The following is a 12868-nucleotide window of genomic DNA, read 5'->3' on the forward strand; positions in this document are numbered from 1 at the left end:
CACACTTTGGCAACACTGCTGAAAGCTTTGTGAAAGTTGTCAAAATAATGTCTATCTTCTTTCTTCTTCTTTATCTCAGTAGGGCTGGAGCCAATGCACTCCCCAAAATAATGTCCCAGCAGAAGTAGTAGTAGTAGTAGTAGGCGTGATTAACTTTTTAACGGAAAATATTTTCATATATATAAAAAATAACCAGATGGACTCGACATCCAATGGTCAAGGCTTTCCCTAAGCCTGTTTGTCATAATTCATTCCTGACTTTCACGTCTTTTGATAAGGTTCTCTTCTCTGGATATGATAAAGAATGCATACATAAATACAAAAATCACAAACACCACACGTTAAATAATATAATATATATATATAATATTATAATATAATATATATATATAATATATATATATATATAGATATATTCATGAGTCCGAAGGAATAAAGGAATATTGCAGCAACAGGCCAAAAGAAATGATAGATTTATTAAAACAACAACCTATTACAATATAGTTGTATTCCTTTTATACATATAGTGAGAATCAATTTGAATAAAATAATGAATAAAATATTAGAATATTAAATATTTGTGCGATATTGCTGTAGCTATACTTAATAGTAAGCAAGTATATGCCCATCCATGACTCCAGTATGGTTAAATCAAAATATTTATTTAAATTCTTATTCTCAGTATACACTGGAGGGAGGAAAAATTCTCTGGGCAAGTTTGTATATAGTAATAAGCATGAGCTATATACAGCTAGGAACAAGAAAATTAATATCTTACATATATGTATTGAATAATCTGTTATTAAGTAAAACGATTATAAGTACCATTGTTGCTGCCTTAAAACTGATTCACAGTGAATACAAACTTTTTTCGTTCATAGTCATATAGTAGTCAGAATCAAGACAATAAAAACGACCTCTTCTATCTCAGTGTCGCAAATATGAAAGGCACAATAGACTTGAGCTCTGTAGTTACCGTTATGCACTTCAGAAAGACACAATCTTCATTTTAAAGTACTCTTTAGCCCCAGCTTCATTGTGCCCTGTTACGAAAAACAATTCGGTATCTAATCTAGGCAGAACGCCGGAAAAGAACAGAAATACTAAAAGATCGGAAGCTACTGTGTTATATTATATTTAAAAAAATAGGTTTTGTTTTTAATGAATAAGGGTCAGATTACTATTCTTTTCACTGAAGGCCTACTACCAAATTACAGACGCGAACCTGGAACATACTCACTTTCATTGTATTACTGAGGAATGTTGGTTTCAGCAACTTTCACAAGAACAGGGTTGATCAATTATATGACGGTCTTTTATTTATTAGTTTTCTTTTGCAAAGGTATCGTAACTTTATGTGGATGCAATATTTCTAAAACCGGGTCCATTTTAACTTAAAAGGAAAAACTAATGTCAAAACGTAACAACTTGAGTTGCCCATGTTATTATGCTGCGACAGCAGCAATGGCAAAAACAATACAAGTTTCGGCACATTTGCACCCCAAGGAAGAGGTCTTTTGGCTCAATGGCCCAAAAGACGTCTTCAGAAATGGTTTAGAGCTTATGATAAAAGTTCCTGCATCATCATTGTCATGGTAACTTGGGCAACTGAAGTAAAGCTTCAGAAGGGACAGGGCATTGTGTTTATTTATACCTTATGTTTTCGAAATGCATTCATTATAATGAACAATTGTTTATAAAAATGCATTTTACTAGATAAACCTTCTGGCCAGAAAGTAAGTTCTTCTAGACGAACTACTGCTACAGAAATCATACATGTAACAATGTGCAATTAAAGTACATGAGAGCTAGAACACGATCATGAATAATTTACGGAAAAGCAATTACTGTCTTATTCACGCAGCTAAACAGAACAGACTTTACTTGGAAGAGCAAGAAAGTAGGCAGGCTGGAAAATTTTTTTTTGTCTGCTAGAGCAATGGAAGTAGGCAATGTGGAAGAGAAAAGTGCGCCTGGAAAAGCACCGGAGGCAGGTCGGGTGGAAGAGACTGGAAGAGCTTTGATTGCAGGTTGGCTGGGAGGAAAGAGCGTTCCTGGAAGAACACTGGAAGTAGTTTGGCTGGATGGTAAGAGCGTTCCTGGAAGAACACTGGAAGTAGTTTGGCTGGATGGTAAGAGCGTTCCTGGAAGAACGTTGTAAGTAGTTTGGCTGGGCGAATAGAGCGTTCTTGGAAGAACACCGGAAGCAGGTAGGCGGGAAGGGGTCGCCAGGAACTAATTTTGCGGAAGTTTATCGAACATATATTCACCCAGGCCAGGTCCTACTCGCTCCAAGTTAGTGATGTACTGACTAATGGTAAAGATTTTCTCAACCTGAAAAGAAAACAAAGCTAAAATTTTAATTTATGTTTAACATTATGAAAAAGGGCCATATTAATTGGTAATTTTTTTCAAGGCGGCAGTTACAATAGAAATCGAGTGATCTGCATGACATGAGGATTAAAAGTGTTTACACTGACTCTCACATATGTAGATGAGCAATCACACATACGCGTGCGCGTACGTAAACCTAATCCAAAACTCAGAAAAGAGTTCTGTTACGCGCTTGAGAACAGCAGAATGGAAGTTTTCTAATTATTTGACTAAAATGTATTTCATATTGAAGTGTAGTATTTTATGCCTGGCTCATACGGTATCAGTTATTCAGAAACATGCCATGAAAATGTCATATCCATGTGCACATGTTGAAATTGCATATTGGTATGGTAACAGTTTCATATAATACACCCTTCAGGGTTATAGAAACATTGTAACAAGTGATTGAGAGAGAGAGAGAGAGAGAGAGGAGAGAGAGAGAGAGAGAGAGAGAATAAGTGTAGCTGTTACCTGGGGCGCGAGGAAAATGGTTTGGATGAAAGAGGCCGCATGGACATCATCGTGTTGCATTGCCACCATATGCAATTCCAGCAATTCCTGCAAAGGAACAGGAAGCAATTCAGGATTATGACTTTATTTCTGAGCGACGGACTTATCTCTTCATGCATGACAAGTGATCAGAGTTACGGAATTCAATAGCAGTGTACGTAAATGAGGGGGACGGTCTGGGGTTCTGGAAGGTGGTACCTGGCTACCTACGGCAGAGATTAATGCATTAATGCACTATCAAGATTATTTCTAAGCAGTTGTAAAGACTACGGCGAAATGAAAGGCAATTCTCACCTGATTGATGGTCTTCTCGAGTTCCAAGGCTTGAATCATGGCGTCTATTCCAGTGCCCCAGTCGTTTGTGGTTGGGGCGGTGACCTGCTGAAGATTGACCTCACCTCCCCTCATGTTCTGATACTTCATGAGGGCTTCAGTGCGTTCTCTCTGCTCCGTGGCCATCTGCTCGAAGAACTTCTGAAATCCTGGCAGAGCGATGTCGCAGCGGCCAAAGTAATGTGCCTGCGAATTAAAACGAAAAGGATACACTTACAATCCTCTTTATGAAATACTGTTATTTATTTTGTTAATCTGGGTTTAGGCGCTCACTCACATGCTCATATTCTCTGAGTGAAATTGAATGATCCTTAATTGTGAATAAGCCTTTTCCTTTAAGGCCAAGGGAGGTCACAGCTTTTATTCCTGTGAGATTCCAGGAAATGAAAATAACATGATATTCTCATTATTCTGCAATGTGTAAGTCACCGGAAGACAGAGGAGTGTGGTCTGGTGCCTATATTCAGATCTCATGTTTCATGAAGGCAGAGAACAAGCAAGTTCTTACAGTCCTGTGATTTTGAATGTGAGACGATATGGTACAAATGGTAGAGAAAAAAAAGAAGTTTATTTTATTGGCTTTAAGGAAACAAGGCTGGATAAAATGGCACTTAATTAAAAAGAAAACATGAAGTCAGCAACATTGGAAAAAACAGCAAGGATGGTTGTACTGCGTGATTTGAATGGATAAGTAGGTGACAGAGAAAGAGAGAGAAAGTGTGTTCTGTTAAAGATTTTATTGTCGAGAGTACATATTATCCAAAACAAGAGTAAAATGCAGAGATAAAAGTGTTTTTTATAAGTTAATGCAGAATAAATGGAAGAGTATGCTAATGTATGCAGTGATTAAATTGGACTGGATAGAGGTATATCTAATCATTATCGGTTGAAGCAAAGGTAGAAAAAGAAAGCTTGATCAGTTGGAGAGATGAAGATGTGGCTACAATATACAAGAAAAATTAGTGTGATAAAATAAAAGTGCCGACTTCCTTATAGCAATCACATAGGCTGACTGCAAAATGCCAGTTTTGGAGAGGTAATGACAGCTATGTGAATAAATAAGATAAATAATATAATTCACGTGTGTCACAGCGCGTACAAATTTTTATGGAGCAAGAAAAATTCTTTAAAGCTCATGGCATGAAACCAGGACCAGTATGTAAAATACCCATCTGCTGTTTTTTTTTCTTTTGTATATGACTGACTTTTTTTAACGCTTTGTCCTCTAACAGATACAACTGGAAATAAGAGCTTCAAGATAAGAGGAAAACGTCCTAGCGTTAATAAAAAGAATTGTTATCTTTCATGTTTCTGTTTCATTTCGAGCACGTTATATTTTCTTTAACACTGTATGACAATGGTATTTTTTTCCTGGAAATCTGTTGATAATATGATTGTCTAATCTAAAGCCATTTCTTTGAAACCTAATTCAAATGAGCCAATAGAACTAAATGCTAAGACAACTAAGTCGTTTCTTGATTTTCCTCTCAACGGTGAGCATCAGTCGAACTTGATTTAAAGGTCATATATTAGGAAAATTCTACAAGACTGGCTTTTAATGTATGCAGGAATACGTGCTCCAAGTCAAAAGCAATCTATTTCTGAATATATAATGTTTAGCTTAGGAAGATATTAAGGACTTTTTTTTTATTTTTGTTTTTAGACGAGCTCTCCCATTGGCTGAGCGTGTTCATTTATGTCCATGACATCACGATATTGAACATCATATTTTTAATTATAGTAGTTTCACAATATCTCTTTATGAGCGAACCTATTTCATCTTTTATGGTAACGGACGCGGAATTATCATATGACATTCTCAGCAACATGCTAAATATTCATGCTTTTAAATCAGTATAAGATTGGCATGATTAATAAGGAAACATAAAAGTCAGGATGCAGCTATTTACTCAGGTGATTTATAGATAAACTAAGAATATCTTCAGACGAACGTGTACATTTATTTATTTATTTAATTTTTAGGAAGGAACTTATGTGTTCATGATAGAATTTTTTCTGGTCTTATTTTTCATGAAGTACTTTCTTATATGGATCGTAACGAAAACATTGAATAAAAACATGATTATTGTCTGCCGCTGAACCTTACAAATTGACATAATATATTAAAACAAACAGACAAACAAACAAGACAGGTGGAAATCTAACGCCCGTCTCACTTGCCTCGGTCAGGTAATTACACCAAAACTGCACTCTCATCTTGTTTGCGGTAACATGATGTGCTTGCTTTGAATTATTAGAATATTACCTTTCAAATAATGTACCTTCATAACCCTATTGGGGGTTTTACCACCCCCTCCTCCTACTCCCTCCTATCTCTCCTCTTCTCTCTCTGTTCAAAGGAACCCGAGATACCTTCGATTCCCCTGTTCTCCATCGGTGACCTTCGATACGTGCGCGTGTGAACTGGTATTTGCATTTTCGTATGTTTTCCTAAATTTAGTAGAAGGGATTGCGTGCAAGCAAATGCCTTGCAGCAGTCTTTGAAGGTCAAGGAGTCCGCAACGATTTTGTACTAAAGTGAATGTTTTAAATGTAGAAAAATAAAGACAGCTTCTTGAAGGTCAAGATGATGTGCTGGGGGCAAGTGATTTCTGAGGTAATTTCTGTAATGCTCGGGTCCAGCAGTTTGGAGTTTTATGGCTTGTTTGCTGGAGGCTTCTCCCAGCTTTATCATTTCACGATTTGCATCTTGCACAATGGCAAGAACGAGTCCTCAAAAAAGGTGTGTTTATCACAGGGTACATATATCACATATATGGGCATAAGGTTGCCAGTTTCATTGGCGTCTGCATACAATTTCTGCCACTGTACTCGCGAACTGAAGGAAAGTTTTCCCTTTTCTTCTAAGTAGACCACACTGAAACCCACAAATTGACCTTATTTGGTTAATGGATTACATCTCCCCGTTTATTAAGGTATATATTCATTTATTTCTTATTTTTCCTTTCGTCCTCATATCTCTTAATTTCAAGAAATCTTAGGGTTCATTTTTCATTCCTCTTCCGGATGGTTAGGAGTCGCGAGGACAAAATCCTCGTAGAAAAATGTGACATGCGTTATTTTCACCGCCACCTGAGACTCACCATGCTGTTGTAGACGTATCCGGAGTGCATGTAGAAGTTGATCTGACGATTGATCCCGGCCTCCGTGCGGTCGTTGAAGTTGTGGCGACATCGCGAGACTTGGGCGACGCCGCTGTAGGGGTCGTGCCTGTGGCGGTGGTGATGCCCCGAGTCGTCGTCCTCGTCTTCCTCCGTCGTCGGTTGGTCGCTGCGGAATCTGTAATGACTTCGAAGGATAAGGAGTCTTTGTGTGAGAGTGTCGTCTGAAAGGTTTCACTTGAGTTTGTTTTATTGTTCAGTTTTTCGTTGCTTTTTGAGTCTTCCTAAGATAGCAAAGGTGGATATTAAGATTTTTAAAATCTATACTACAATCGTAGCTGCATATGCTTACTGGTTACGCATTGAGATAGCGTGGAGTGAATTCACTTTTAAAAAGCACACATATAGAGCGAAAATTTTTGAGAAGTCAAACGTTAGTTATGAAGGCATCGTTAGTGATTAAGGGATGATTTCGTGTAAATGGAAAACCCGAGTGCGCGTTATTTGCAGGGAACTGAATTTGATGTGCAAACTATATATATAATAAACGACCTTCCACTGACAACTCCTCAAATATATTTATCTTAAAAGAAACCAGTCTTCGCGGTAATGAACGTCAACATCAAAAACTGGTATTGGTGCAATTTGCATGACTGCAGAAAAAGAAAAAGAGCAAGAAAAGGAAGAAGAAAATGGAAGGTAAATTAAATCATTACAGGCTGCGAACTCCACGCTGGCGCCAAGGAGCAAGTTCGACTTCGCATTTCTCGAGCACTGCAACAGTCGAGTTACGCATTTAAAAGACTACCCCCGGCAGCCTGTTGCATTCGGTCATGTCTCTAAACGGCCTCTGTGTCCTTTTGGAGTCCTTATAGCCGGCCTAAAAGTCCAGTTTTTCCTTTTTTTTTTTTTTTGGCCGCATCGCTTCGCTTAGACTATTGGCTGCTTATGTCCCTGACGGCGCGAGTTGCCCCTAGGCGAGTTTTCCTTTTGGAGAGACTAGAGCGCATTTCTTGGTTCTTGTGTTTTGTTGTTATTCTTCTCCATTTTTAACTTGTTTGTGCCGGTTGGTCTAAGACTGGTATGATTTGTCTGCTTGGTTTAATTAATGTCATTTTAAATGTTCATTGTTGTTGATGATGATTATTATGGCAACTAAATTATCATTATAGATTCTCATTCTAACATACTTTTGGTAAATCTGAATAAATATATCAAACATTATGTTAAGTGTAGAATAATTCATTCAAAATTATACTTTCCTGTTTATCTCGAAAGAAGTATTAATTTTATAGTACTGAGAAATAACTTTTCCGTTTAATTTAGGTTTAATTATCATTATCTATGTTACTTGAACTAAGTTTGGACACATTAGGGTTTAACAAAATACGCGTCATTTGAATGCCTGCTCATTTGATACCTAATTTTTTTTTAGTATTCATCTAACTGAATCAGGGATTTCGTCTTATTGCAAAAGCTGCCTTAATATTCGCCATGCCTATTGTCACGCATTATCAGGTCAGTTTTGTATCAATATTTACGGAAGAATAATAGTTCAAGATAATAACACTGATAATACTAACACTAACAATAAAGAAAAAATCTTGTTAGTAATCGCTCTAGTTCGTCGAAAGTTCTTTGAAAAGACGTTTCACTCTTTACAGAAAAATGAACCTTATGAAAAGTCAGTCGGTTCTGAACGACGAGAAACTTTGCTCTCTCTCTCTCTCTCTCTCTCTCTCTCTCTCTCTCTCTCTCTCTCTCTCTCTTGCATTTAAGCCTAAGTATGTACTGACGATACTTCATAAGCTCAGTCATCTTGATTCTCACTGAACGTGATGTTGCCGCTAAAGCCTTGAAAAAAACTCCAGTTCTCACTAAAACTTGCAACAGACCTTTGGCGTCTTGTACAAGAGACAGTGGGCCACAATGAAGCCAGACCCTTGAGACCAATATTACGATACAGGTGGATGAGATTGAATGAGCATACTTTCACGGGTACTATTTGAGCATTTCAATTCGCCTGTTCATCGGTGAAGTTAATAAAGGCTCGTTGCCGGTTGAATACATAGGACAAGAGATGGAGAGGGTGACGATTAGTAGTACAGTTACTATCTATTACAGTAACAATACACGCACAAGGAGAGAGAGAGAGAGAGAGAGAGAGAGAGAGAGAGAGAGAGAAAGCGCCATTTCTTTCCTTCTTTTCTCTTACCACGAAAAAACAGTAAGATTGATGGATAAGACAGTGAGAGGCAATTAAGTTTTTGCAATATTCCCTAACCCTTTATTTTTACCAGTAGCCGACATGAATGAACCACTGATCAAATCTGAGAACAGTCAAGAAGTCAAGAAGCAGAGCATAAACATATATACATACATTTTACTAGGTGCTTTCTTTATACAATTATAATAAAGTATCTGGTTTATTGCTTTCTTTCAAATTATTATCTTTTTTATATCTTAACTGTTCCACAATTTTGATTAAGTCTTGACATACGAAAATTAAAAATAATCTTTTCGGATTCAGCGATGCTGGGTGTTAAAGTCATTGATACTGTTTTGTGAGTCGAAAGTAACAATGTTCATCTGTCTTTTCCCTGTGGCTACGACCTCCTAGCGATATCAATGCCATTAGACACGTGAAATCTACGGTCTTCAACACTTTTTTTTTTTTTGTAGAACTATCATTGAGCTCTGTTACTTGCAACTCCCTTCTGGTCGAGTCTGGATAACTCTCTTTGGGATCGCATACACCTTGATGAGATGCAGATTTTCCAAATTCATCATTGCTTGGTCAGACGCGCACGTTAATGGATAGTTATTGGATAATTATTATATCGGATTTAATCAGCACAGTTTCATAGGGTGTGTGTGAGTGTGTGTGTAAATTTGACTCTTGCGATTTTTGATACCGCTGGCACACAAACGTCCACCTGTGGATGCGCGGGCATGTGGAAAGGAACCTCCTCCAAACACTCGTTGCTTACAGCTTAAGGGTACATCCTGTCGGTCAAATTAGAACCTAAAATGATTATGAATTTTAGCATCGGTAGGAAATTCGTAGAAAAGGCCTAAGGTTTGTTGCAAATTGCTAAAGCATTGAACTTTACAAGCCACTCGCCCATAAGAACTTTCTCTCATTTGAGTCTAAAGAAAGTTCTCTAAGTATATTGAAAGGGAAAATAAAATTCTATCTTCGTCTTTCAAAGGCCGATGACAAGCGGATTAAAATACAAAAAAATAATAGAAATAAAAGAGATAAGGAGGACGGCAGACCCAATAACCGCGACCAGGCTGATGATAAGAAATAGTAACGAGTCGCTGTAGAAGAAAGCAGAAGAGCATAAGGCATCTGAATTACAGCTCCGTCATGCAAATGCAGCTCAACAGGCAGCACTTCAGGCGGCCTGAGGAAAGCCAGGCGCTGGTAATTGGCGTGCACCCCGCTGGGAGCTTGAGCTATTCGCTGCCGGAGACCAGTGGTGAAAAAAAGGGGGGGAAATGGTCCTGTTCAGCTTTACGAGTGGCAGTGCCTGTTCTGCCTGTCATTCATGCATGGTAATCAGTGCTCATATTTATGCAAGGATGGTGATCGTGCTATTCTGTTACGCTGTTGGCAGGGCGGCAGTGCCGTGTTAGTAATGGTGGCGTGAAATTTAATGAAAAGTAAAAATTAGGGCAATGAGGTGACGATGTGCAGGAATACGCATGTTGGTCTATCTTCTTCTTCTTGGCATTTTTTATTATCCCTTATTATTATTATTATTATTATTATTATTATTATTATTATTATTATTATTATTATTATTATTATTATTCGGTGGCAATGGTTGCTGTTGGACTCTGGGTGACTGAACCACCGGTAAATTCCAGAGAATAATATCATCTTACGAAAAATTATATAACTAATAATTATGTTTTCATCTTTGCTCATATATTCACTCAGTTTCAACAATCGAATTCTCAGTAATTAGTCTTACTGAGAAACGAAAGAAATGACTAAGCATGGAATATGAGCATTTATTAGTTAAATGACCTTTAACTAAGGACACAGCGACTCCAAGCTGTCACACTTCTAGTACTTGTTGGCGGGGCATCTTTGCGAAAGAAACCCGACCCTCCAGGAAAGTGGAACTGAATAGACTTTAATGCCAAGCTTCGGAATTTTCTTCCGCCTCTGATTTTTCGATCATGAGCTTCCAATGAGGAAGCTTCATCTTTTCTCTCTCTTCCTTCTTCTTGTTTCTTCGGTTGTTGGCTGTGACAGGACGTAGGGTTGACGGTCCTACTGGGCTTACAATTTGGGGGGAACCACACGGAAAACACGGAGAAAGGGAGAGAATAGCGGGCGGTAATAACTTCAGTAATCTTCGTAGTTATTGATAATGGAAAGTGAAAGATACTATGGCGATACAGAAAGGAAAGCATGATTTTTCATACAATCACCATATCATTCTGACTAGGAATTATCTACGCTTACCCAAAAGCTCATACTTTTAATATACGGTTACAAATTTATACGAAGACTTTATTTTGCCGTGATTCAAGACTTTGATTAAACATTTATTTATACTGATACTTGTCTCGCGTTCTGAATGTAATAAATTTAGTCGCATATACGCGTGTTTCATTGCAATGGTTCTAATTACTGATAAAAGAATTGGGGGAAGGGGTGTATTGAGAATAGGGGTACTTGCTTCGTCTTGTAAAATACCAAGCGTTAATGACGCCTAATGCAGACCTTAGCGACCAGCTGTAAGTAGCAATGCGTTATAATTGTAAAGCCTAAATGTCTTATTGTTGCGTTCATTTTGTCATTTACTTCTCGTCTACTGCTATTTGAATTTAATAGCCATCCGTAGATAGCATTCAAATATTAAGAGTATTTTAACATTATATACACAAACAGAATAGATATATACACATATATACACATACACAGACACACACATACACACACCCACACACACATATATATATATATATATATATATATATATATATATACTATATATATATATATGTACATATATACATATACACACACACACACACACACACACACATATATATATATATATATATATATATGTATGTATGTATGTATGTATTTATATAAATACTCACACACATATACATACATATATATATATATATATATATATATATATATATATATATATATATATATACTAACTTCATCACTTACACAATTATTCTGTGCATTAATTACTAACAATTAGTAAAGAGGGCATCATTACAACTGGATGGTATCTAGCGGAGATATTTATCCAGGGAAAGCTACAAGCTTTAGATACCATCCAGTTTTAGTGAAGTCCTGTTAGTACGCACACACACACACACACACACACACACACACATATATATATATATATATATATATATATATATAGTGTCAAATACATTACATATATATATATATATATATATATATATATATATATATATATATATATATATATATATATATATATATATATATATATATATATTATTGGGTTGTTCACTTTGAAAATTATTACGGATATTCATTTTAACAATAAATAAATAAATTAGCAGCATTTAAAGAATCAAATCCAGTCATTTTCTCCAGTTCTCTTCCTGTTTCAATAATTATTATCACTAATTATCATCTTAACTAATATCATTGTAACCACTATTACTACACAATCTGAGATAAAAAATAAAAAAAATATTCTCATTAGTTGTTGCCAACCACAAAAAGTTAATGAAACTGTCATTTACAAATTTGATCCTTTTGCATCCTCACGCTAACCTATGAATTCAGATTTCATTTGAAAGTTAATGGTAGTTAGTAAGTCCAAAAGCCCAACAAAGCTCGTGTCCTTTATTGTTAGTGAGGCAACAAACAATACTCACTCTTTCTTAGTTCCCGATGCCGCTGCTACGAGCAATACAGCTGTTGTTGCAAAGAGAGAGATATACAACGAAGGCATTTTCAATCACCGACTGCTAGACAGCTCTATAATTTACTCTGGGTTAGGTCGAGAAATTAATCTTTAATCTTCGTAGTATATTTTCGTCTCAAGAGACTACAATAATGATACCTAAGATTTAATGTATTTTAAATTATACGAGCAGTAAGAGACTCGTGGTTTGCGCTTTGGCTCTATGAATTAACGTCTTAAAAAGTTAGAGATATCTTGAAGTCGACCTTCTCGTAAACACTGTTCTACGAAGGACGTATACGAGTCTCCTTCGACGGATGGCTGCGACGGGAAATGAATGTCCCGTTGCCTGTTCACTCGGCTGTATTTATAGGGTCCCGTGACCCATGCCCGATGTAAGATGCGTCTCTAATATTAGTGGGTGTGTGTGTGTGTGTGTGTGTGTGTGTTTTTAAGGAACTGGTAAACGATGTCATTTCGCTGACCGTTAAGAGGTGTAAGGTTTGAGCAATGCATCTTGCTGAATGAGTAATTCTGATTGCTTTGCATAGCTTAAATCTAATTTTAGCTCTCTCTCTCTCTCTCTCTCTCTCT

The 12868-nt window shown here is 36.9% G+C and overlaps 1 protein-coding gene across 3 annotated transcripts; it reads right to left on the reverse strand.

Annotated features, from left to right (window-relative positions):
• Window positions 1-461: 461 nt before the first annotated feature.
• On the reverse strand, window positions 462-12627 carry LOC135224399 (soma ferritin-like). Of its 3 annotated transcripts, none has more exons than XM_064263369.1 (5): window positions 12246-12626; window positions 6324-6519; window positions 3181-3405; window positions 2848-2934; window positions 462-2334 (listed from the first exon to the last, which is right to left on the reverse strand). In XM_064263369.1, exons 1-5 carry the CDS (start codon window positions 12320-12322, stop codon window positions 2236-2238), a joined length of 684 nt encoding a protein of 227 aa, XP_064119439.1. In that variant the 5' UTR covers window positions 12323-12626; the 3' UTR covers window positions 462-2235. The 3 variants fall into 3 exon arrangements, with proteins under 3 accessions (XP_064119439.1, XP_064119438.1, XP_064119440.1); XM_064263368.1 differs by having other exon boundaries at window positions 6324-6528; XM_064263370.1 differs by lacking the exon at window positions 2848-2934 and having other exon boundaries at window positions 6324-6528; window positions 12246-12627.
• Window positions 12628-12868: the final 241 nt, after the last annotated feature.

The sequence above is a fragment of the Macrobrachium nipponense genome, chromosome 12 (assembly GCF_015104395.2).
Source record: "Macrobrachium nipponense isolate FS-2020 chromosome 12, ASM1510439v2, whole genome shotgun sequence".
Classification (NCBI taxonomy): Eukaryota; Metazoa; Arthropoda; class Malacostraca; order Decapoda; family Palaemonidae; genus Macrobrachium; species Macrobrachium nipponense.

Bases quoted from the DNA above. Each gene is read 5' to 3' on its own strand.
- LOC135224399 (XM_064263368.1), bottom strand. From the start codon at position 12,322: ATGCCTTCGTTGTATATCTCTCTCTTTGCAACAACAGCTGTATTGCTC. The intron at 2,935-3,180 runs GTGAGAATTGCC...GTTCCTTTGCAG, and splicing joins TCGAGAAGACCATCAATCAG to GAATTGCTGGAATTGCATAT. The intron at 2,335-2,847 runs GTAACAGCTACA...TTTTCTTTTCAG, and splicing joins CCATTTTCCTCGCGCCCCAG to GTTGAGAAAATCTTTACCAT.